Below are 22,905 nucleotides of genomic sequence, written 5' to 3' on the forward strand. Positions count from 1 at the left end.
GCCATCAGCGCACCAAGATGGTGCCAGCTAGAGCGATACTTCCGCAACAGTTACTCTCTTTTGATGTGCACTCATGAAAAGATCTGTGGTAGGCACGAAAAGCAGTATTACTTTATAGACGAGGGCACCGGGACCCAGAGAGGCGAAGAGATTTGTCCGCGGCTATCCACCTGAGCCAGGATAAGAACTGAAGGTGGAACTTTAGTCCTGGGCTCTGTCTGTTCGAGGTGCTACATGCCGTCTGGTCTGCTATGGATTCTGAACCCCTGGTATAATGGGCCCCGGTCGGAAGAGGGAGGACCGGGGCAGAGAGCACGGTCAGAGACAAGCCAGTCTCCTCAAGCTCTCCGAAGGAGTCGATCATGTGATTTCCACGAGTAATCACAGTAGTCGAAAAAGGCCTGATGGTCTCGTCTCGGTGAGGACAGACATGCCATCAAGATGGGCGCGTGCCCGCCCAGAGCTTGGGCTGCCCCCTCCCCTGGACAGATGCCAGAGTGGACACCACCAAGGCTGCCTCGACAGGTCTCCTTGCCCCGTGTCCCAAGGGCTTCGTGCTGGCTCCTCTCTTCAGCCGTGTGACTACTGTTTGGTCCCGCCAGCTGTACGGTATTTGCTCTTGTATTACTCTGTCCCTGCTCTGGCTCCCTAGATGGACTTCTAGTCTCTCGGAAGTAACCCCAAGTACGAACAGAGGAGAAACGCGACTTTCGAGTGGAACAGAACACTCAGCTAAGTCTCGGAACTGCCCAGACTCTCTGGAGGAGACGAGTCTGTGGCCGAAGTCAGCCAGGGGCAGTGGCCCAGGTGACACACTATCCAGGACAGGCAGAGCCACTAAAAAAGGCTGGTGCGGGGGCCCCTGCGCCGGAGTCCCTGGAAGGGAAAGGAAGTCAGAAGCAGGCTGACGAACCGGGAGAACAGGAGAGGAGGAAGGGAGCGGAGTCGTCATAGGTTTCAGAGGGGGTCACACAGGAACAGGGGTGAAAGGTAATGAGTTAGAAAGCCAAAAGCCACGGTCAGAGGACTTGCAGAGGTGAAGTGGGGATAGAACTCAAGGAACGGTGATCCTGGCCTCCTGGGACACCATCCTGAGCACGGAGAAGGCTCTCGGGATGGTGACGGGAGCGGGCAAGGAAGGCAGCGGAGGAGTCAGTGAGCCGGTGCCAAGATGTTCAGCGTGTGGAGCAGGTGGAAGGGCCTCGAAGGAAGAGGGTCCGTGAAAGTAGACGCGATAGGTGCTGATCTCAGGCTGAATCTGGTAGAACAGGTCCCAGTAAGTGCCTACCTTGTCCCCTGCCCCTCAGTCCTATGTCTCCAGATTTATTATGCCCATTGTACAGCCCGGGAAGGCGAAGAAGAACTTGGATGGGGACCCAGATCTGTCCGCTTCCGTAGCTGTGGTCCCCTGCCTGGCCAGAGGCTTAGTGTCGTCCTTGCCAGGCAGTTGTTGTGGCAACTCCAGGCCTCAAATCCAGAAATGGCGGGGGGGGGGGGGGGGGGCGCAACAATAATGTCACCCTTAGGACCAAAATACAGGGTCCTTCTCAGCCTCTACCCTCCTGTGACCGAGACCAACAGAGGAGAGTCGCTGATGTGACAGCATGTGCACAGTGGGGGTGGGGAATGAGACCCGTCAAGGGCTCCAACGGACCCCAGGATGCCCAAGGAGTGGGGAAGGGGATGCGTGTGAGAAAGGGCACAGGAATGGTCCACCCACCTAATGTTAGCTTCAGAGTTTCCGCATCTCTTTTTGGAGGTCTTTTTTCCTGCCAAGTTTTTACATAATTTTCCAACCAATAGATATTAAACCCAGTGAACCTGCTGGGGGAGCCCCTGCACAGCTCCCCGCCTCTTACCCCAGTTCCCCACAGCACAGAGGGGTAAGGGCCCCCGGTCCCCCATCCAGGTTCTCCTTGCAGTCGGTTTCCCTTACCTCGTTTTCTTCTAGTGCCGCCAGGGGCTTGTTGATGCTGTTGACAAATTTGTTGACATGCTCGAAGTGTTTTGTCATTTCCGTGGCCAAGACCATATCGATAATACCCTGGCGCAGCGTCCGATAGTCATTCCTGTTTCAGACAACAAATGAGAGGGCGCTATGCATTACTCATCCGGACCAGACAGGCACTCCTGATACGGCTGTGATCTGGAACTGTGTCCACGGCAGCTAAAATGCTCGTGTCCTTGGAAGGCGCAGGGCACACGTTGAAACGAGATCGTTAGTGAGGGAAAACTGAAGTGAAAATCAAGGAGCTTATGGGCAAGGCCTTACAGGCAAAGCGTTCACCATTCTGTAGTTCCGGGCTCGTAGCTCCGGGAAGAAGAGAACATGGGAGGGGCTTACAAAGGCAGAGATCTGTGGCTACGAAGAACGTACCCTCCCCCCCCCCCCCCCCAGAGGAACCTTGAGATCCACCAATTTCAGTGCCCAGACACTTAGAGGGAAGATCTGACAGCTGAGCAACTCACTCCAGCCCTGGTTTTTATCTCTGGTTCACCTCTTTCCTCCACTCACCCCATTCCTTTCCCTGGACACAACCCAAGTTATCAGGTCTTGCATATTTTTCCAGAGATAGCTGATGTATGTACCAGCAACGATGAATAAAACCTACTGAAATTCTAGAACATGGCAAAAGGGAGTTGTGTAAAATCCGGAATCTCCTTTTTAAAAAATCTCCTATAAAACATTCTTTAAAAATCCGAGTTAAAAAGTACAGGTCCAGGGGCACCTGGGTGGCGCAGTCGGTTAAGCGTCCGACTTCAGCCAGGTCACGATCTCGCGGTCCGTGAGTTCGAGCCCCGCGTCGGGCTCTGGGCTGATGGCTCGGAGCCTGGAGCCTGTTTCCGATTCTGTGTCTCCCTCTCTCTCTGCCCCTCCCCCGTTCATGCTCTGTCTCTCTCCCAAAAATAAATAAAAAACGTTGAAAAAAAAATTAAAAAAAAAAAAAAAAGTACAGGTCCCTCCCCTGTACCAGGCCCCACGCTAGGCACCGAGGGTCCAGCAATGGACAAAAGGCACTGGACACCGTGATCTTACGGAGCTTAAGAAGCAAATGAGACATCAGACAAGTAATGAAAAATGATTTGAAGACGTGATGAGTGCTGTGAAGGAGTAATCACACGTGAACTGAGGAGTCACACGTGAACACCGACAAGGGCGAGAGGGTTCTGGGCGCAGGAGGGCGGAGTGGAGTGTTTGGAGCAGAGATGGAAGAGGACGGCTTCTCCGACTCTCGGAGTCTCTAAAAGCTCAAGACGTCCGCACTATCCTTGCCATCTCGAGATGTCAGGACACAAAACTGCTGAGCCTTGAAAGCCTCGTGCTGAGAGAAAGCCACCAGCCACAAAAGACCACGTCCTGGGTGCACTATTTGTTATGAGTTGTGCAGAACTGGAGGCAGAATGTGCATCAGTGGGGTTGCCTGGGGCCGGGGGACTTGCGGGGGGGTGGGAAGTGACTGCCGGTGAGTTTGAGCTTCTTCCTGGGGGGTGATGGCCACGCGACCCTGACTATACAGACCGCTCTTGTACGCTTCAGATGGGTGAACCCTGTAGTATGTGACGCGCATCTCAAAGTTGCTAGAGGGACCAACACGCTCCCTGACCCGGTGCTCTCACCTCTCCATGTTTTTGAAGATATTGCATTTGTCATCGCGGGTGGTCAGCTGGAAGGCCAGGGCCGCGTGGTGGCTCTCCAGCACGGCAGTGTCGTTGTACAGGATGGCCAGCTCGCTGCCGGCATTGCACAGGAAGGAGTTGGTCCTCCCGGGGTGGTCCACGTCGTGGATGGTGGCTGCAATGAGGGCAGCGACCTCGTCAACTGGATCTAACGTTTGCTGCAAACAAGAGATCTTTTAAAAACGGGGCATGGCGCAGAAAGCAGGGAAGCCTTCCGTAGAGTATTCTTTCCGCCCCACTACTTTCAGGTAAAAAGGTGCCAGATTTCCGAGAAAAGCGTGTTGTTGGGCACATCCTGTTTTCCTAGCCCTACTCAGAACCAGTTTCATGTTCGTACTTGTTCCTTAGGGCACACGATCTGATTCTCGGTCTCGCACCAGCTCAGGACTTACCAAAATACGAGGTGTCCTCGACACAGGAGTCACCTCCTCAGCCAGTCTGTCTCTCGACCCATCATAAAAAATGTCTGAGACACTGACTTGAACCAACAGCAACCAGCATTACTACCTGAGAGAAACAGCTTACGATGTGCGTCACTCACATTAAGGGGCTGGTCTCGCGTGTCTCCCCGCCCCCCCCCCCCCCCCCCCGCTTTTGGTGCGATCTCTGTCGGGCTGATGTCAGGATTTGGTGAGTTTGGTACAATAATCTGGAGGTTTCCCCTCATTTTCAAGTCTCTGAAAAGGTTGACGCAACACAGAAAAAGTCCTCGAAGGGACAAAGACCTCACGTGACCGTCTTGAGTCGGGAGCCCGATTTGGAAGAATTCACTTGGTAAATTCAGTACTTCTTCCGTGGTGCTGACCTCCTGGCTTCCTACTTCTAGGATCTGATTTAAAACCTTTCATCTATAAGGCTTTCAAGTTAGCATGGAAGTGTCTGGCACTTTCTGCATTTCTCGATTTGTTTGGCTAGAATTTAATTTTCTTGGTTGTTTCAAAAAACCATTTTGGATTTTCATCTGGCCCTTCTCATTCTGTAGGCCTTAACGGATTTAAAGTATTTTCTCATTTGTAGTGGCTGACATTTTTAAATCTAACCTTTAGTTATTGAATTGTTTTGTTTTGCAAAGGTTAGAAAATATATGAAATTCTGACGTTTATTAAGATATCCACTACGTCCTGGTAGCAGCTTATTTTTGGAAATATTCTAGAGACACGTGAAAGGAAGATGCACGTCTAACCAGTCTTGAAAATTTATTTCAATTGAAATTCAATACTTTTAACTTTAAGTGGGTGAATTATATATGGATTATATCTCAATCAATGCTATTTATAATGAACTGAGCTTTCTAAATATGTATTTGCATGTTATCTATAGAGTAGTTCAAAGGCAGTAAGTCAAAGCAAAAATTAGGCTATCTTTATACACCGAACCACACACAGACACCCCTCTCCACCACCCTGGCCTTTGTTTTCATACTTTTATATAAAACGGTCCTCTCTCTGAACTCTTAATTCTGCCTATAGTCTTGGTCTGATGTCCCTGTCCTCTCTCACACGAGTCCCCTGTCATGGAGAACAACATGGGACCGGCAGGCACCTGCCCTCGCTCTGCCTGCCCGCCTGCCATGCCCTGGTCCCCACGTGGCCATCCCCGGGTACCAGGACACCCGGACAGGAGGCTATACCGTATCACCCCTCAAATAGCCCAATTCTTAGAGCAGAAGGATCAAACCCCTGTTTTTTTTTTTTTCCTAGGTTCTGCTAAAAGTGAAATAAATGGCAAGGCCACGGGAAGTCCCTGCTATGACGGACGCTGAAGGAAAGAACACAAAATGTGATGAATCAGCTCATGTCTAGTTGCTGCTTGGACAGTCTCCCTGATGAAGTGATTTCCAACGTGAAAAGCTTTCTCAGGAAGCTTGGTTTGGGAGCGGCCGGTGAGTCACGTTCCTCGAGTGGAACCTTCCCCCCCCCCTCCCTGCTCTCTGGGCTACAGTCTTCTCACCCCCCTCCGCCGTTGCCTCAAAGCTAGAGCTAAATAAAGCCGCTGGCCAGGGCCCAGGCAGACTGAGCCAGCTGTGACTGGCCACCGGCAGGTGCCAGTGGCCACTGCGGAGACTCAGCTGAGCAGGACGGGCCCTGGGGATACGAAAGGAACTTGCCGGCCACATGGAGTGGACGGACCGGTAAGATCAGGAACGTGCCCAAGAGGAGCGGGCACATGGAAGAGGGCATCTAAGTCAGTACTGGGGATGGAGGGCGGTCTAGGCAAGACTTCCTGGAGGAACAAAGGCTGGTGTGGATCCCTGAAGGACAGGTGGGGGCCACGCGGGACCAACAAAGGGAACAGCACGTCGAGGGCAGGAGCGTCAGAAAGTACGGTGGTTCAGCGTGTCTCACACGTGGCCCGTGTGTCAGGAAGCTGTGAACACCATACTGTGGAGTTTTACAGTTCAGATCCTGTGGCGGGTGGGAGGCCGCTCCCGGGAACAACACGGTCAGATGTGCTGTCTCGGAAAGCCCGCGCTGGTAGCGGTGCGAGGGAGCCGCGGGAGGCAGGGGCTCGGGAGTTCTCACCGGGCGCCGCGTAGACAAGAAAGGACGGGCCCTCGCTAGGAGGGCAGCAGGGTATTATGAGGCGTCCTGAATGAACGTATCGAATCCACAGAGCTTCCCGGCCGGGCGGCGTGCAGGCGAGGACCGCTCCAGCAGTCACCCTGCACGGCAACTTGGCCGAGGCGGCGCGCCGTCCCGTGGCCCTGCCCGCTGAGCGCAGACACAGCTCACCTTTATCCTCTCTTTGCAGAGGAAATAGGCAGTGGCATGAAGCACGTCGGCGGAGTGTGTGGAATTGTGGTAGGGGTTACAAGAATGGTAATTGGCTTCAATAGTTTGCAGCCACGATCTCAGCGTCGCCTCAGAGCAGTTCAAGAATTCACAGATGCCAAAGCGCGCAAACATTTTGAGACCAAGATGGATCAAAGGCCTACAGAGAAAAACGTCCACAGCATTAAAACAAAGAAACAGGGGTGCCTGGGTGGCTCAGTCGGTTAAGCGGCCGACTTCGGCTCAGGTCACGATCTCGCGGTCTGTGAGTTCGAGCCCCACGTCAGGCTCTGTGCTGACAGCTCAGAGCCTGGAGCCTGTTTCAGATTCTGTGTCTCCCTCTCTCTGACCCTCCCCCGTTCATGCTCTGTCTCTCTCTGTCTCAAAAATAAATAAACATTAAAAAATTAAAAAACAAAACAAAAAAAAAAAAAAACAAAGAAACAGGCAAAGCGTGTGGAGCCCCAAAGAGGCTCAGACCTGACCGGCCGACCCGAGCCCGGCTTCAGCGAGCGTGCGGGGCAGGGAGGCTGCCCGAGCGGCACCCGTGGCTCCGGGGCCCTGGCGGCTGACACCAACCTTGGCCGGAGCTCTGGGTCAGGGCCCCCCACTGGCCGGGGCCAGCTTTGCCGGCCCTGCCCTTCCGCCTTCAGCGACTCCCACTTGCACCAGCAGATTCCTCAAAATCCACGTGATGCCAGGCTTGAACCCTGTCCTCGCCTTTGGACTTGCTAGACCTGTGTTATTGGCCAGATGTCCTGTCTAGAAGCAAAGAACACTTCTTGAAGGCTGCCTGTGGCCCAGACACGGTCACTTGTCACGTAATGGCCCCAACGATCTGAAGGTGGGTGCCGCAGCAGGAGGCGGTTTCTCCTGAGAAGGTGACCAACTGGCCACCAATTCAGGCCCTTCCTTGAGAAGTTTCCTCAATCCAGCATCTGGCCTCGGGCTTGGAAGGGCAAGAAGTGGCTCTGCTGAGGTGGCATCTGGAGGTCACCACGCTCCCAGGGCTTGAACCGGCCCACCTTGGCCTGATTCACATGAATGCAGCGTCACTAGCACGTAAGCCAGGTGCTCAAAGATTCGTTTGCTAGAGTATTCTTTCTACGGCCCCTACCCACGTGGGGTACAGGGGAAGAGAATGTAGCGGAAGGCTCACTCCTGGTGGGCATGATCGGAGGGGAGAGGCCGTGTGAGGACAGTTCACCCAGACTGGAGGGGACCTGAGGAGTTAGCCATCCCATGGGCCCACAGAATACACGCAGGTCCCTCCGGCCTCACCCCCCAAAGCGCAGCTTTGGCTGGAAATGCAGAAGGCCCTTCCCAGGGTGCCCAGTCAGCCGCAGTGCTTTAGCCAACCCTGTGCTTCCCTCAAGGGCCGAAACTCAAGGTGAAATCCCAGTGCTGTCCCTACTCTGTGTGAGCGTGCCCAGATCGGGACGACTAGAGTTCGGGGGGGTCCCCGTGCCTGACACCAACATGGCGACCACGATGTGGGGACAATTCTTGGCGAATGTGTGCTTCTAATTCTTAGTTCTAGGTTCTGAGTGGGGCTCTCGCTGCTCCCTCAACGTACCACCACCTACAGAAGGCACGTCCGTATTTTCCAGGAAAAACCCCTGCCACCCAGAGACGTCACGTCCCCTGTTCAATTTCACATGGGCCACGAGTGGGCGGTCTCTGCGGGAGTTGTGACGAGTCGGCCCTCCCTGACCCCTCTGGGGCCCCGGTCCTCCCCTGGAGCCCCCCCCTCCCTGACCAGGACCTGCCTCTGGCGGATCCCCTGCTGCCTGGAGGGCTTTGTCCGCAGATGCCCTCGGGACCGGGCTGTCTGCCTGCGGGGCTCCCCGCGGACGCACCTTTTATGTGTGGCGGCCTCCAGTTCAAAAATATCAAAGTCCCAGTACTCCTCATTTTCCATGGCCCGAGCTATCCGGGGAGGGACGTCGTGAAGGGAGATGGGGGTGACAACACTGCCGGGCGCCTGCTGCAGGCCTGCAAAGCGATGTGATTTGGGGAACAGGATTAGCAGGCTTTTCCGTGTTAACTGCTCCGTAGGGGGGACAGTGCTGCTTCCAGGGACAGCTGCTGTGTGTCGGACGTTTTATGACCGACCACGAAACGTCTTACTGCTGAGAAAGGTCAACGGAGCAGTGCCTGAGGGGCTCAGTCGGTTAAACCTCCAACTCTTGGTTTTGGCTCGGGTCACGATCTCACGGTTTGTGAGATGGAGCCCGCATCGGGCTCTGTGCTGACAGCTCGGAGCCTGCTTGGGATTCTCTCTCCCTGCCCCTCCCCCTGCTTGCACGTGCTCTCTCAAAATAAATTAACAAAAAAAAATTTATTTTCATCATTTAAGTGCTACTACAATATTAACAGTGATCCAGAAGATTAAAAAGTTAAAACTTACTTTTTGTTGAAAGAACATATTCATTCCCGGATAGTCTTCGCAAACCATCCTGATAAAAATCAAGGAGACAAGAAAAAATTAAGTCACAACTATTCTTTACTTCTTTTTTTAAAATTAAAAAAAAATAATTTTATTTATTTTTGAGAGAGACTGAGTACGAGCAGGGGAGGGGCAGAGAGAGAGGGAGACACGGAATCTGAGGGCTTCAGGCTCTGAGGGTCAGCACAGAGCCCGACGTGGGGCTCAAACCCACGAACCAGGAGACCATGACCTGAGCCGAAGTCGGACGCTTAACTGACTGAGCCACCCAGGCGCCCCAACTATTCTTTATTTCTTGAAAACGCTGGGAGGGACAGTCGGTCCCAGAGGACAGCTGAGGGCAGCCTCCCCAGCAATGCACCCAAGGCTCCGGCGCCCCCGGGGTCAACCACTGAACACGGTCACCTAACACAGAGCAGGAGGCCTGATGCTGGGAAAACTGGCTGAACTCAGGGGCAGCAGGGAGGTGATCTTGCACCAGGCCCCAGAGCCCAGCATTCCCATGGGCCCTCAGCACTGGTTCGGTTTCTCAGGGACAGCTGGCCTCTGCCCTCAAGCCTTCCCCACCATTTTCTTGCCACCCTCCTCACTGCCAATGGACACCAGGATTCCTTCAGAACACTGGGTTGTTCCGGGCCCTCTACGCACCCTCACTCCACCCGGCTGCCTCTTGGGCTGAGAGCCCTCCCACCTTCCCTCGTTTCCCCCCTCACCCTGGGACACTATCCCACCCCCGTGGTTTCCACCTCCCGCCTACGGGTGCTAGAGCCTGTGCCTCAGACAGGCAAGGCCAGGGTTAGACACTACTGTCACTGGGAACCACTCTCGATTACTGCCTTCACATTACTGCCTAAACCCTTGTTTTTAAGAAATCCAGAGAACTTCAGAAAGCAGGCGTTGGCAGGGGAATTGCTGTTGTTTTTATGTTTGGTGGCGGTGAGGTGGTGAATTTTACTTCTGACCGAGACAAAAGGTGACAGACAGAGATGGAATGATGTTTTCCAGAGAGCTTTTCTTCCCTTGAGAGACTTCTCTGCTAGAGGGGCTAGAGAAGGTATCCAGGGCCGCCGGGGCCCACGGTGCAAAGCCGTCACATCTGCGTAGGATGGTTGGGATGGAAACCGAGCCCCGCGGCCCCGTGCCTCTTTGAACATATGTAGTCTTTCTGTTTTGTAATTGGTATGAAACACTTTATATGTATATTTTTTCCCGCCCCAGTTTTCAAAATACGTGAAACAATTAATTTTTATGTTTTATTTCCTATTTTCCTCATAGAACTCCTAAGCAAAATTGGAGAACCCAGCCCAGCAGACTCTCTAGAATATGCTCCTGCCTCCTCTGCTTCAAGCTGTGGTCTCCCTTGGTGGCAGGCAGTAGGTGGGGGACGGCTCTGGCCAGAGTGCCGTCGAGCCCGGGTGATGGTGGGGCTCAGGCCACGACTGCCCCCTACACGCACTGAGCTCCACGTGGCCTAGCCCATAAACACGTCATCTCTGGGAAGACAGACAAAAACAGCAGGCTCTAGCCAGCAGCCGGGGCAAATACACTTACAGACATTAAGCCTCCAACAAGGTCATTGGCATGAGGATCATCGTCCTTAGCACCAAACTGTGGCGAATACAATTCAGTGGTTCTCAGAATCTCCAACACACGGTCTAAGGCTTCTGTCACAGGCATGGGGCTGCTTTCCTGGGCGGCGTTGATAATGTTGATTACCTACAGCATGGAAAGAAGACGTGAGTTTCATAACCTCATGGACGGTGGGAGAGCAATGCGGAGAGGCAGGCTGGCGTGGTGCTCGGCGCTAACTCAAGACCAGCTACAACGTTCATGTCGCACGTCCTCTCTTTAGAGGAGGCAGCTCCATGCGACCACCGGAGCATTATTATCGGTGCGGGTCGCTTTCCTCTCTCTAGAAACAGTCAACCTGGAGAACAAGGACTCCTGTGCATGCCGCGTGGAGACAGCGCACGCTGCTTCACCTTGGTGATGGGCGCCTCGATCGTCATGGAATGTATCCGGGCCATGGAGGAGTGCCGTCTCTGGCTGCTGACTGTGGAGAGACCACGAGAGGCAGAGCTCAGGGGATGTACAGCCCCAGGTACCTGCTGACAAGCCCCGGGCTCTGTGCTCTTCCTCGCTCCCCACCCCCCAAGTCCCCATGTGCTCAGCTGCGTGACGAAGCGATCGGATGAGAACTATGTGGTCACCTGGCTTCCACCCAGTCCCGATGAGCCTGGGGTTCTTCCAGAACCAGCTCTGCTCCCTTCAGTCCTAGGCACTAGGATGCACGTGCCCCCCCAACCCCCAGCCTGAACTTCTGATGTCACAGGCCGGAGGAAAAACAGAGGAAACAATCTAGCAAGTCAAGGCCAAACAGCCTCTTTTGTGTTTATAACAATCAAGCTTTTAATATTCAGCTTGCCACGATCCAGGAGCAAAAATGTTCTGGAAGACAATGCCACACAGGCTCTTTGTTTCATATATGGCAGGAGCGATTAATACAATTCACCATTAATCGAAATACAAGAATTTTTGGTTAAATTTCTCAAGGCACCTTTTGGCATTTTCCACTGTGATGCTTAGTCTAGACCAACTAGGTTACATACCGTAAATGAGGCAGCAACTCTCAGGTTCTGTCTGAAGTTTGTGGATTTTTTGTTTCTACTGTCAAGATATGGTTCCTTTGGGGTAAAGGGAAGGCTGGGCAGTGTACAGACAGGAAAAAAATGGACACACAGAGTGCTGTGTGTCTCCCTTGAAAGCCCCACTGTCAGGCCAAATGCTGTTTACCAAAGACCTTCAGGGACGACAGACTGTTCCAAAGCGTGATAGGTGAGCCTCGTTTTACCAAACTGAGGTCTAAGGAGAAACACTGCCAGATGAACCAACTCAGGGGCTCTTAAATGCTTTAAATTTGGGGGACCCACAACACTCCTTAAATCCAATGTTGGTGACCAGCATATGGTTGCCAGCTTTCCATTCTACCCAATAAGGTCATTAAACCAAAAATAATAACCACTATTTTATCACGACATCATAAAAGGACTTGTTCTCATTTAAAAATGTAATGAAAGGGGGGGGCGCCTGGGTGGCTCAGTCAGTTACGCGTCCGACTTTAGCTCAGGTCATGATCTTGTGGTTTACAGATTCAAGCCCCACATCAGGCTCTGTGCTGACAGCTCAGAGCCTGCTTCAGATTCTTTGTCTCCCTCTCTCTCTGCTCACGCTCTGTCTCTTGCTCTCAAAAACAAACATAAAAAAAAAAATGTAACGAAAGGGACATCTGCTTATAAAAATGAAAAAAAAAATAGCACAATGATGGCACAAAAACAGGCACATAGACCAATGGAATAGAATAGAGACCCCAGAATTGGACCCACAAAAGTATGGCCAACTCATCTTTGACAAAGCAGGAAAGAACATCCAATGGAAAAAAGACAGTCTCTTTAACAAATGGTGCTGGGAGAACTGGACAGAACATGCAGAAGAATGAAACTAGACCACTTTCTTACACCATTCACAAAAATACACTCAAAATGGATAAAGGATCTGAATATGAGACAGGAAACCATCAAAACCCTAGAGGAGAAAGCAGGAAAAAACCTCTCTGACCTCAGCCGCAGCAATCTCTTACTCGACACATCCCCAAAGGCAAGGGAATTAAAAGCAAAAATGAACTATTGGGACCTCCTGAAGATAAAAAGCTTCTGCACTGCCAAGGAAACAATCAACAAAACTAAAAGGCAACCGAGGGAATGGGAAAAGATATTTGTAAATGACATATCGGACAAAGGACTAGTATCCAAAATCTATAAAGAACTCACCAAACTCCACACCCGAAAAACAAATAATCCAGTGAAGAAATGGGCAGAACACATGAATAGACACTTCTCTAAAGAAGACATCCAGATGGCCAACAGGCACATGAAAAGGAGAAGCTCAATGTTGCTCCTCGTAAGGGAAATACAAATCAAAACCTCACTGAGATACCACCTCACGCCAGTCAGAGTGGCTAAAATGGAACAAATCAGGAGACTATAGAGGCTGGAGAGGATGTGGAGAAAGGGGAACCCTCTCGCACTTTTGGTGGGAATGCAAACTGGTGCAGCCGCTCTGGAAAACAGTGTGGAGGTTCCTCAAAAAATTAAAAATAGATCTACCCTATGACCCAGCAATAGCACTGCTAGGAATTTACCCAAGGGATACGGGAGTACTGATGCATAGGGGCACTTGTACCCCAATGTTTCTAGCAGCACTCTCAACAATAGCCAAATTATGGAAAGAGCCTAAATGTCCATCAACTGATGAATGGATAAAGAAATTGTGGTTTATATACACAATGGAATACTACGTGGCAATGAGAAAGAATGAAATATGGCCCTTTGTAGGAAAGTGGATGGAACTGGAGAGTGTGATGCTAAGTGAAATAAGTCAGAGAAGGAAAGATACCATATGTTTTCACTCTTATGTGGATCCTGAGAAACTTAACAGAAGACCATGGGGGAGGGGAAGGGAAAAAAAAAAGAGCGGGAGGGAGCCAAAGCATAAGAGAGTCTTAAAAACTGAGAACAATCTGAGGGTTGATGGAGGGTGGGAGGGAGGGGAGGGTGGGTGATGGGTATTGAGGAGGGCACCTGTTGGGATGAGCACTAGGTGTCGTATGGAAACCAATTTGACAATAAATTACATATTTAAAAAATTGCACAATGAAAAAAGGCAAGAAGAAGAAATAAAGGTCACAAAGACTGTTCTGTGTGTGCTCAAACCCAAAGGAATCTACAAACACTACTCTTAGAGCCAATGAGTAAGTTTATCAAGGTTACTGGGTACAAGGTCAGTACACAAAAGTCAATTTTATTTCTAGAAACCGGCAACAATTAGAAATTGAAATAAACATCATTAGGAAAGCATCAAAAAACACCAATATTTAGGAATATACGTAAGGAAAGATGTGTAGGATTTATACACTGAAAACGCAGAACTGAGAGGAAGTAAAAACAACCTAGAGACACAGAGCATATCGTACCACTGAGCTTTCCCTTTTCCCTGAATTGATCTGTAGATTCAAGACATTCTTAGACAAGACCCCAGGAGGCCGTGTGTGTGTAAAGTAACAAGCTGATTCTAAATCTTATACGGAAATGCAAAGGACTCGGAACAGCCAAGACGACCTTGAAGAGGAACAACTTGAAACTAACTACCAGATACCAAGAACTGTAGAGGCTGTAGCAATCGATGGTGGTGTTGGTGCAAGAACAGACGAAGAGAGGGGCGCCTGGGTGGCGCAGTCGGTTGAGCGTCCGACTTCAGCCAGGTCACGATCTCGCGGTCTGTGAGTTCGAGCCCCGCGTCAGGCTCTGGGCTGATGGCTCGGAGCCTGGAGCCTGTTTCCGATTCTGTGTCTCCCTCTCTCTCTGCCCCTCCCCCATTCATGCTCTGTCTCTCTCTGTCCCAGAAATAAATAAAAAACGTTGAAAAAAAAAATTTAAAAGAACAGACGAAGAGAACAGTGAAACAGAAGAGTCCAGAAAATGACTGTATACTTATAGTCCCCTAATTGACAATAATAGCACTGCTACAAAGATGTTTTTTTTTTTTTTTCCTCTCAATATGGTGATGGGCCAACTGGGTTTCCATGTAGGGAGAAAATTCATCCTTGAGCCCTACCTTCACCAGTGAGACCAATTTGAAATGGATCACAGACCTAAGGTGAAAGATAAAACAAGAAAACTTCTACGAGAGAACGTAAGAGAATATCTTCATAACCTTGGGATAGGGAAAGATTTCCTGAACAGGACACAAAAAAGCACCAGCTATGATAGAAAACACTGATAGAATGAGCTTTATTAAAATTAAGAACTTCTGTTCATTAAAGACCATTAAGAGAGTGAAAAGGCAAACCACAGACTAAAAAAATGTATTTGTGATGCCCATATCCAAAAGAGGACCCATATCTAAAATATATAAAGAATTCCAGGGTGGCTGGGGGGCTGTCAGTCAAGTGTTCAACTCTTTTTTTTTTTTTTTTTTTAATGTCTATTTTTGAGAGTGAGAGAGAGGGATGAGCGGGAGAGAGGAGCCATGCAGGCTTCACATCATTAGCTCAGAGCCTGACATGACCCTCGATCCCACGAGCCATGAGATCATGACCTGAGCCAAAACCAAGGGTCGGATGCTTAACTGACTAAGCCATCCAGGGGAGCCCAAGCATCCAACTCTTGATTTTGGCACAGGTCACGATCTCACGGTTGTGAGATCAAATCCCGTGTCGGGCTCCATGCTGAGTGTGGGGCTGGCTTGGGATTCTGTCTCTCCCTCTCTCTGCCCCTTCCCTGCTCTCACTCTTTCTCAAATAAGTAAACATTAAAAAATAAAATATATAAAGAATTCCTATAAGCCAACAAGAGAAACTCAATTATAAAAATTGGCAAAATATCTGAACAGCATTCACAAAAGAGGATTTCCAAATGGTTAGTAAGCGTATGAAGGGGGTACTCAACCTCATTAGTCGTCAGGAAAATTAAAATTAAAACCGTACCCACCAGAATTGCTGAAATTTAAAATGCTGAGCTAACCACTTCTGGAAGGCTGCAGAGCAACCAGAACACCCACACCTCAGCGATAGGGGGTGACCTGAGACAACTCACACCAGAGAGACCTCTGCAGCTGCCCAAAGGCCCAGCAATTCCACTTCTAGGCAGGACAGGAACACGTGCCCACCCCCAGAAAGACTTGTGTAAAAACATTCACGCAGCCGTCCTATTATTTTAAGTAGGCTCCATGCCCAGCACAGAGCCCAACACATGGCTCAATTCGGGGCTCGAACTCACAACCCTGAGGTCAAGAGCCGGACGCTTAACCGACTGAGCCACCCAGGCGCCCCTGCAGCCTTATTCTTAACAGCCCCGAAGTGGAAAGATGAACACAGATGCCTCTGAATAAAAGAACGGATAAGGGTGGCACGTCCCTGCGACAGAGGACTGCCGAGCAATAAAGACAATGAAGTACGGACTCGCCTAGCAACATGGACGGATCTCAAAAACCTAAAATAAGTGATAGAAGCCAGACTCAAGCAGCACGTGCTGTACGATCTCTGTGAAGCACAAGAGGCCAACTTAATTTACGGTCCCAGAATCAGTGGCGGCCTCTGTGCCGTAAAAGGTGTGCGTGCGCGCATTTTCTGTATCTGCTTTGGGGGGGGGGGGGAGTTGCACGAGTGTTGAACTGCTGAAACTCACGGAACTGAACATTCGACATCTGAATTTCACTGTATGTATATTATAACTAAGTTAAAAAAGAGTGGCGATTAAAAACCAGAAACGTTACAAGAAAAATGTTTAACTCTTAAAAATATAGAGAGGGACCGAGTCAGCCTAAGGACAGACAGAAGCAAGAGGGGAGGAGCGGAGACTGCTGTGTGTGGGGAGGGGGGACTTTGCCCCTGCCCGCTCTGCCCAAGGACTTGGGAGGACCACGGGGCTGCTCGAGTGGAGGCCGCAGCGAAGACGGTGGTGGCAGCTCCCGCCGCCCCTGCAGGGCACCACGCACCCTCACCCCTCACACAACCCTCTGGGGACAGCACACCTGTCCCCCAGGTCACGGTGAGGAAACGGAGGCGCGCGGGTCTACCCACAAGGTTGCGCGGACAGTACATGAAGCTGGGACCGGAATCAAGGTGATTCTGAGGCCAAAGCCCGTTTCTCGTCCGTGTAGCAGGGCGGGGCCTGCGCAGTCTTTCCAGTGCGGGACATATTTGTCTTTTCGGAGCCTCGCAACCAACCTGAGGACACTCGATCTCTTGTCTAATCTGAGTTGCTATTGCCCTGGAAAGCTGTGGCTTTTTATCTAGTGACGATCGACTCCACACGCTTCCCTTTTCATCTCTGGGTCCAGGAAAGTACCCAGCCAGCAGTAACATGTGCCTCCACACTGTATTAACCATTTTCATTACATTTTAAAAACGACTGTATCATTCGGGCCACATAGCTATGTAATCTTAAAAGATTATATTCCAATTAAAACGTACTATTTGCTTAATAAGGGTCTTTTGCATCCCCAAATGCAGCTCACCTCTCCACCAAAGGGAAGTTTCCATGGCAACCCACGACGGACTATGTTAAGAATTTCTAGATGCATTGTGCACCACCCATACAGTAACGGAGATCAACGGACATCTTCCGCTGTTCACAGTTTAGAAAATCAACGATAGAATAGATAGTAAAATGTATCCACGAAAAGGCTGAGAACGGAGCCCACCGGCAGGAGTCGGGGGAGGGGACACGGACTCGGGCTGTAGAGCGTCCCCTCCCCTGTCCCGCACTGCAGGTGGACAGGGACCCGGAGAGGAGACTGGGGACCGAGTGTCAGGAGTTCACCTGCTCTGCCCCTTCCCCTCGTCTTTGCACCTACCTTCACTTGCTCGAGAGGCAACAGCTCTGACATCGAGCGAGCTTTTCCTTCTGTCTTTGTGTTTGCCTGACTGATTATCTGTGGAAACAATTAAACTATAAATCACCTCTTCAAAGGGATTTTGACAACAGATTAGGAAAGTTACCAATTTAAAATTTTTCAACAAAATGTGGGAATTAGAACACCATTTAAGAAGCCCCCCACATCAACAGAATGCCCAGAGATGAAGGCTTTGACCAATGAGGTTTTTGCGGGGGGGGGGGGGGGGGTGACTTCCTCAAAATGTCCCATCTGGTTATAGTCATAAGCAACTGCCCCATAGCTTCCAGATTATGTAGTTACAGAGTCCCTGGGACATGAAGCCAAAACTAGAAGAAATGAACCCAGGAAAAGTCTTCCTATCATACTGCTGCATATATAATTGAGTAAAACGGTAAAAAAAAAAAAATTTTGATTCCTGCCCATCCTTGCCTCAAAGGGAATTTTTTTTTTTTTTTTTTTAAACAATACATGCTCTAAAATGTCCCAGGAAAGAAGGTACCTCTCTTCAAGGGTAGCACAGGGAGCGCTGATGGGTTTGGGGTCTATTTCAGATGACAGTTTATCGATCTCCCCAACCCCACGGCTCTTCCGGGCTGTCTCTGCCTCCTCTCTCCCTCGACCTCCCATGCCAATCAGTGACAAGGCACAGGTGACCTTCCTTCCTGTCCCCTCCTCTGTGCAGGTGCTACACGTGGTGCTGAGCCTCTCTGACCTGTCCCCATTTCACAGACGAGGAAACCGGCAGCCGCCCTGCTGTGAGGGAACACGGAGCTGGCGCTCGGGCCCCCCGACCTGCACGCCGCGCCTTCTCTGCCTTCGCTTGGCCCCCTCACCTGGAGTCCTGCTCAGCCACAGGATCTGCGTGCAGGCCCCAGGCACCCCTCCCCACCATCGGGAAGTCCCTTCACTTGTTCTTTGCTTCGTTCTCTTCCACGCGGGCACCGGCAGCAAACTTGTCAAGTCACGGATGACCTCCTTGTTTCTACATCTGAAGGACACGGTTCAATTCCTACCTGGCTTGACTGCGGTCCCAGACACAGCTAACCACTCTTTCTGGAAACTCACACTTTGCACACGTTCACCTTCTCCTGGTTCTCCTTCTGTCTCCTACTCTTCCTTCCCAATCTCCCTCTTCCTCGGCCCCCCTCGTCATGGCTCCCTCTTCCTCGATCCCAAGGTTGTCCTTAGCCCTGCTCATCTTCTCAGACAACACGTCTTCTCAGGAGATCTCATTTCTTCCTACAGCAGAAACTAACTCCTGTGCTGCTGCCCTATCCCAGGCCTCTCCTGAGAGCCAGACTTCCATCTCAGCTGGCCACTGGCCACCCCTAGCTGGACACCCCTCAGGAACTTCCAGTCAACTCATGGTTTTCCACATATCCATTGAAGTTTGAAACAAGTCCTACGTGACTTCTCTGTACCTCTCCCTCAACTGGTCAGCTAAATCTACAGATTTTATCTCCTAAATACCTCTTCAATCTACCCCTGCTCTGTCCCTGTCCTAGCTAGACACGTGCCATCCTCCTCTGGATTATGACAGAATGACAGCCTCCCACACTGGTCCCACAGTCCCCAATCTTATCCCCAACCTTGTCCCCTTCATCCCATTCTCCGTAGGCAGCCAGGCGATCCTCCTGAAACAGATCACTCTCCCCATTACGACAATTCAATGGTTCGTCACTATTTTTAGGACACGATCTAAACTCCCCCGTGTGGCACCCAGAGTCTAGGATAGCTGGATCTCCTCTTTCCAGCCACGACCACCTATTTGTGACGTGCTAGTTCACCTCACACCCTTCTACGCCTTGGCACGGACTGCTCACCTCCACTTGGGAACCTGCCCCTCCCATGCTGCCTTCTTCACCTGGTTAACTCTCGACACTCTCCGAACACGCGGTTCAGGTACCATAACCTCGGTGAATGTTCGCCTAATGCCTCCTCGCACCCCCGACATCGCCAGTAACCGCCTACTTTACCGTCTGCCTTCCTCACCGGCTCTGGGGGACACGAGCGCAGGAAGAGCCTTCCTGTCTTTTTCCGGGGGGACCAGCACTGGCCGGCCATTAACAGACCCTCAACAGACACCTGCAAATCCCTGAGCGTGGGTGAAAGTACCGCCTCCACGGCTCCCTTGCTTGAAACCCTGCAGCACCACGGGGAGAAAGTGACTGGCTGGCAGCCAAGGACAGGCCACTTGCCCGTCTGCCTCTCGCCTCACCTGCCGTGACCACAGGTGGCCGTCAGCACGCCCGCCCCTCCCGCTTCCCACACGACACTGTATCCTCTCTGGATGCTCACTCCCTCAAGTCGGATTGCCCCCCCCCCCCCCGCCCCCCGCCCGCCACACACAGACCCGGTATGACGGCTGTGAACTTACAAGGTCACTCCCGCATTCTTCTCCCCTGGAGCCACTCAACACTCTCTGGGCGCCTCCCATGTACTGGGCCCTACGCCAGGCATTAGGGATATGAAGACGGATAAGGCAGGTCTCCTCCGGGAGACAGGCAGACAGCAGATGAGTTAAGTTTAGCAGATGCAGCCAAGAAGAGGAGGGGACCATCTCCAGGAGGAGGAAGCCGCTTGCCTACAGACCAGAGTGTAGCTGTCCGGAAGCAAAATGCAGCGCGTGGAACCAAGGACTGGGTCGGGGCAAAAGTGGAAGGAGAAGCGCAGGCTTCCGTTTGTACTGAACGTTTTAAAGTCACTTTATCGCCGTGTAAATACTGGATCTTCCCGGTTCCCATTCGAGACCCATCTCCATCGGCCTGCACCTGCTGGGATGCCGCTCCTGCTGGTCGGCTCTCAGAAGCAGACTCGGGGATTGTCAGAGGGTGAATGCGGGGTTCACATCTCAGACAGACTGCAAGCCCTAAGGAGCACAAGCCAGGCCCTCACCACAAACCGGAGAGCTCCGAAGCACCCGGCCTGGTAACGGACAGCAGGCTGCACAGGCCTCGACCGCCCGGGGCTCGGATCCTGCACCACCTGTGACTTCTGCTCTGTGCTTTCGGTGTCCTGTTCCATAAAGTGTGATCCTCCCACACAGCCCCATAGTTGTAATAGAGAAAAACGAGCAGCGTTTCCTTGCCTTGCTGGGTAAATCCAGGGAACCCCAGAGAAGCAGTGAGAGTGGGAACTGTTCGGCACCTACAAATGTGCCTCCACTGCCACATTAATGCTGTGCTGTCAGCATGAGCTCCATTAAAACTTTTTTAACGTTTATTTATCTTTGAGAGAGAGAGAGACAGAGACAGAGACTGAGCGTGGGTGGGAGAAGGGCAGAGAGAGAGGGAGACACAGAATCCGAAGCAGGCTCCAGGCTCCGAGCTGTCAGCACAGAGCCCGACGCGGGGCTCGAACTCACGGACCGCGAGATCGTGACCTGAGCCGAAGTCGGACGCTCAACTGACTGAGCCCCCCCGGCGCCCTGTAAGCTCCATTTTGGTTACAGGGAAGCTGAGAACTGGGTGTCTTGCACGACTTGCTTACAGGTCACTGCTGGGAGCGCGGCAGACTTTCAGAGAACTTTCTCGGCATTCTCAACAGTTCGAGCATTTGTGGACTGCCTGCTCTGCCCCGGGACCACCGACCTCCCAAGAGCCTGGTCAACAAGCTGCTTGTCAGCCCTCCTCCTCCGTGGTGTCTCTACCTCCTCCAACTGAGAAAGCCGACTTCCTGCAGACCCAGACTAGCACTCCAGTGCCTCGCAGGGTCTGCGAGGCCCGTACCAGTGGCCCCAACCCCACAGCTCAGGAGAGTACCTGTAAAATACGCTGCCCGACCTGGAACATGGCCCGTTCCTGGTGAGGCCTTTCCCGCCCATCTTGTCCTGTGAGCTACCCAGCCCCCCACCAGGAAACAGAGTGCAGGCCTCTCAAAAGCAAAGACACATGCCGCCTGGCACACGATGGCTGAATTCTGGTTGCACGAAGGACTTCCACATCCTGCTTCCCTACACGTGCCCTCCATGTCTGCTGGTGCTGGGCCCCCACCCTCAGCGCCTCTCCTTCCCGCCTCACCTCCTCTCGTCAGGAGAGCTGCCCAGGCCCACGACTCTGGCCTCTCCATACGCCCCCCAGACATCTCCACTGGACCATTCCAGGCACCCTAGATGGACCAAGTTCAAATCTAAACTTGCCGTCCTCTCCCTGCACAAACCTGCTCTTTCTCCCGCACTTAATATTTTCATCTGTGCCATCTAGTGGCCAAGCTAGAAATCTTGGTGACATTCTCAAGTGTCTTCCCTTCATCCCTCGCATGGTGCTGCTCCCAAGTCCTACTGATTATACCAAGTGACTCTTTGCCTGGAGTCTTTTCTCCGTACCACCACCATGACTGTCTTTCCCGGAAGGGGTCCCTTTTCATTTACTTCTTTAAAGACAGACTCCTGCCCCCTCTGCTTGCAGGAGGAAGTCCAAGCAGGCCTGACCTGGCATCACCTGTCTCGACAGCTTTATGCACACTGCTCATCCCCGCAGGAATGTTCTTCCTGTCCTGTCCTTCCTGTTCCTGTCCCCGCCCTCTCTCCAGAGACCAGCTCAGCCCTCGTGTCATTACTGCTGGCAAGTGACGCCCGTTCTCCCCCACTGTGGCACTACAGAGTAGAGTCTGTTCAAATTACTGCTTCCTTCCCCCCTCCAGTGAACTCCATGTTCATTTCTGTGCCGAAAGCTGGCTCAGAGCTGACTCCAGACCGACTCAAGGTTTACCAACTGGACAGATGACACATGTGGTGTCTTCGGTGACACACGGTATCATGTGCTTCCAGCCGGGTATGAAAGACCACAGGTGCGGCAGTGAAGCACAGCTGTGAGGAAGCCACTGTGCCCGTGGTGACGGCGACATCGTGCCAGGACGTCGGCAGAGCCTCGGTGTCCCCGGCACACCGCTCCTAGGGCACGCCTTCGACAGTGGGGACGGTCACCCACCTTCCTGTTTGTCTCAGATCAATTCTTAAGCTTTTTCGTCCATTCTGTGAGCCACCCTATTTCCTTCCACTAAACTCCTTTTCTGCTTCAGAAATGACAGTGCCGTGTGTAACCGAGGGTCCTGGCTGGTCCGTGGCCCGTGACCGCTTCCCTCCCTTCCCGGGGCAAGACCGTGGTCGGTAGAGTCTTGTGGACATAAAGGTGGTTACGCTGCTGGGGGGTGGGAGGAGACCAGAGAGCCAGCTCCTCGGGGTGAGATGGGGAAGACTCCAAAGCGGGCACCAATCAGGTGCCGAGACAGAACGGCCCGGCACAAGAGCAGTCTGGGAGGCTCTGCCCTTGCCCGACACCTAGGACCAGGTCACTGAGTCCCCCTGCCAGTCCCCGCCCTGCTGCTTCCTGGCCGCCAACTCTGAGGTAGCATTTACCCCTTCCGAGCTTAGTGTCTCTCTCTGTAATAAAGGGGTGTTGGCGACAGCCAGACCTACCTCACAGGGCTCTTCCGAAAGAAAAAAAAAAAATCCAAGTAACGGCACTCCGTGACCTTGCAGCGTAAGGGTCAATGTCCTGGGGGGCCTGCGTTCCCCGGCTCCATCCTGACCCCTCCAGCCCTGTAGTCCGGCTT

The 22,905-nt window shown here is 52.0% G+C and overlaps 1 protein-coding gene across 2 annotated transcripts in view; it reads right to left on the bottom strand.

Annotated features, from left to right (window-relative positions):
• The window catches only part of PDE8A (phosphodiesterase 8A), a 156,689-nt gene that overhangs the window by 19,591 nt on the left and 114,193 nt on the right, over positions 1–22,905 (bottom strand). The window contains exons 12-19 of one of the 2 annotated variants that reach the window (XM_058736463.1): positions 17,311–17,388; positions 10,881–10,951; positions 10,450–10,614; positions 8,860–8,908; positions 8,309–8,444; positions 6,411–6,609; positions 3,619–3,836; positions 1,937–2,069 (exon numbers count right to left, since the gene is read on the bottom strand). In XM_058736463.1, coding sequence (XP_058592446.1) covers positions 1,937–2,069; positions 3,619–3,836; positions 6,411–6,609; positions 8,309–8,444; positions 8,860–8,908; positions 10,450–10,614; positions 10,881–10,951; positions 17,311–17,388 — 1,049 coding nt within the window. The remainder of the gene's footprint in view (positions 1–1,936; positions 2,070–3,618; positions 3,837–6,410; positions 6,610–8,308; positions 8,445–8,859; positions 8,909–10,449; positions 10,615–10,880; positions 10,952–17,310; positions 17,389–22,905) is intronic. The other variant, XM_058736464.1, reaches the window with a different exon arrangement.

Source organism: Neofelis nebulosa, chromosome 7, assembly GCF_028018385.1.
Source record: "Neofelis nebulosa isolate mNeoNeb1 chromosome 7, mNeoNeb1.pri, whole genome shotgun sequence".
Taxonomy (NCBI): domain Eukaryota; kingdom Metazoa; phylum Chordata; class Mammalia; order Carnivora; family Felidae; genus Neofelis; species Neofelis nebulosa.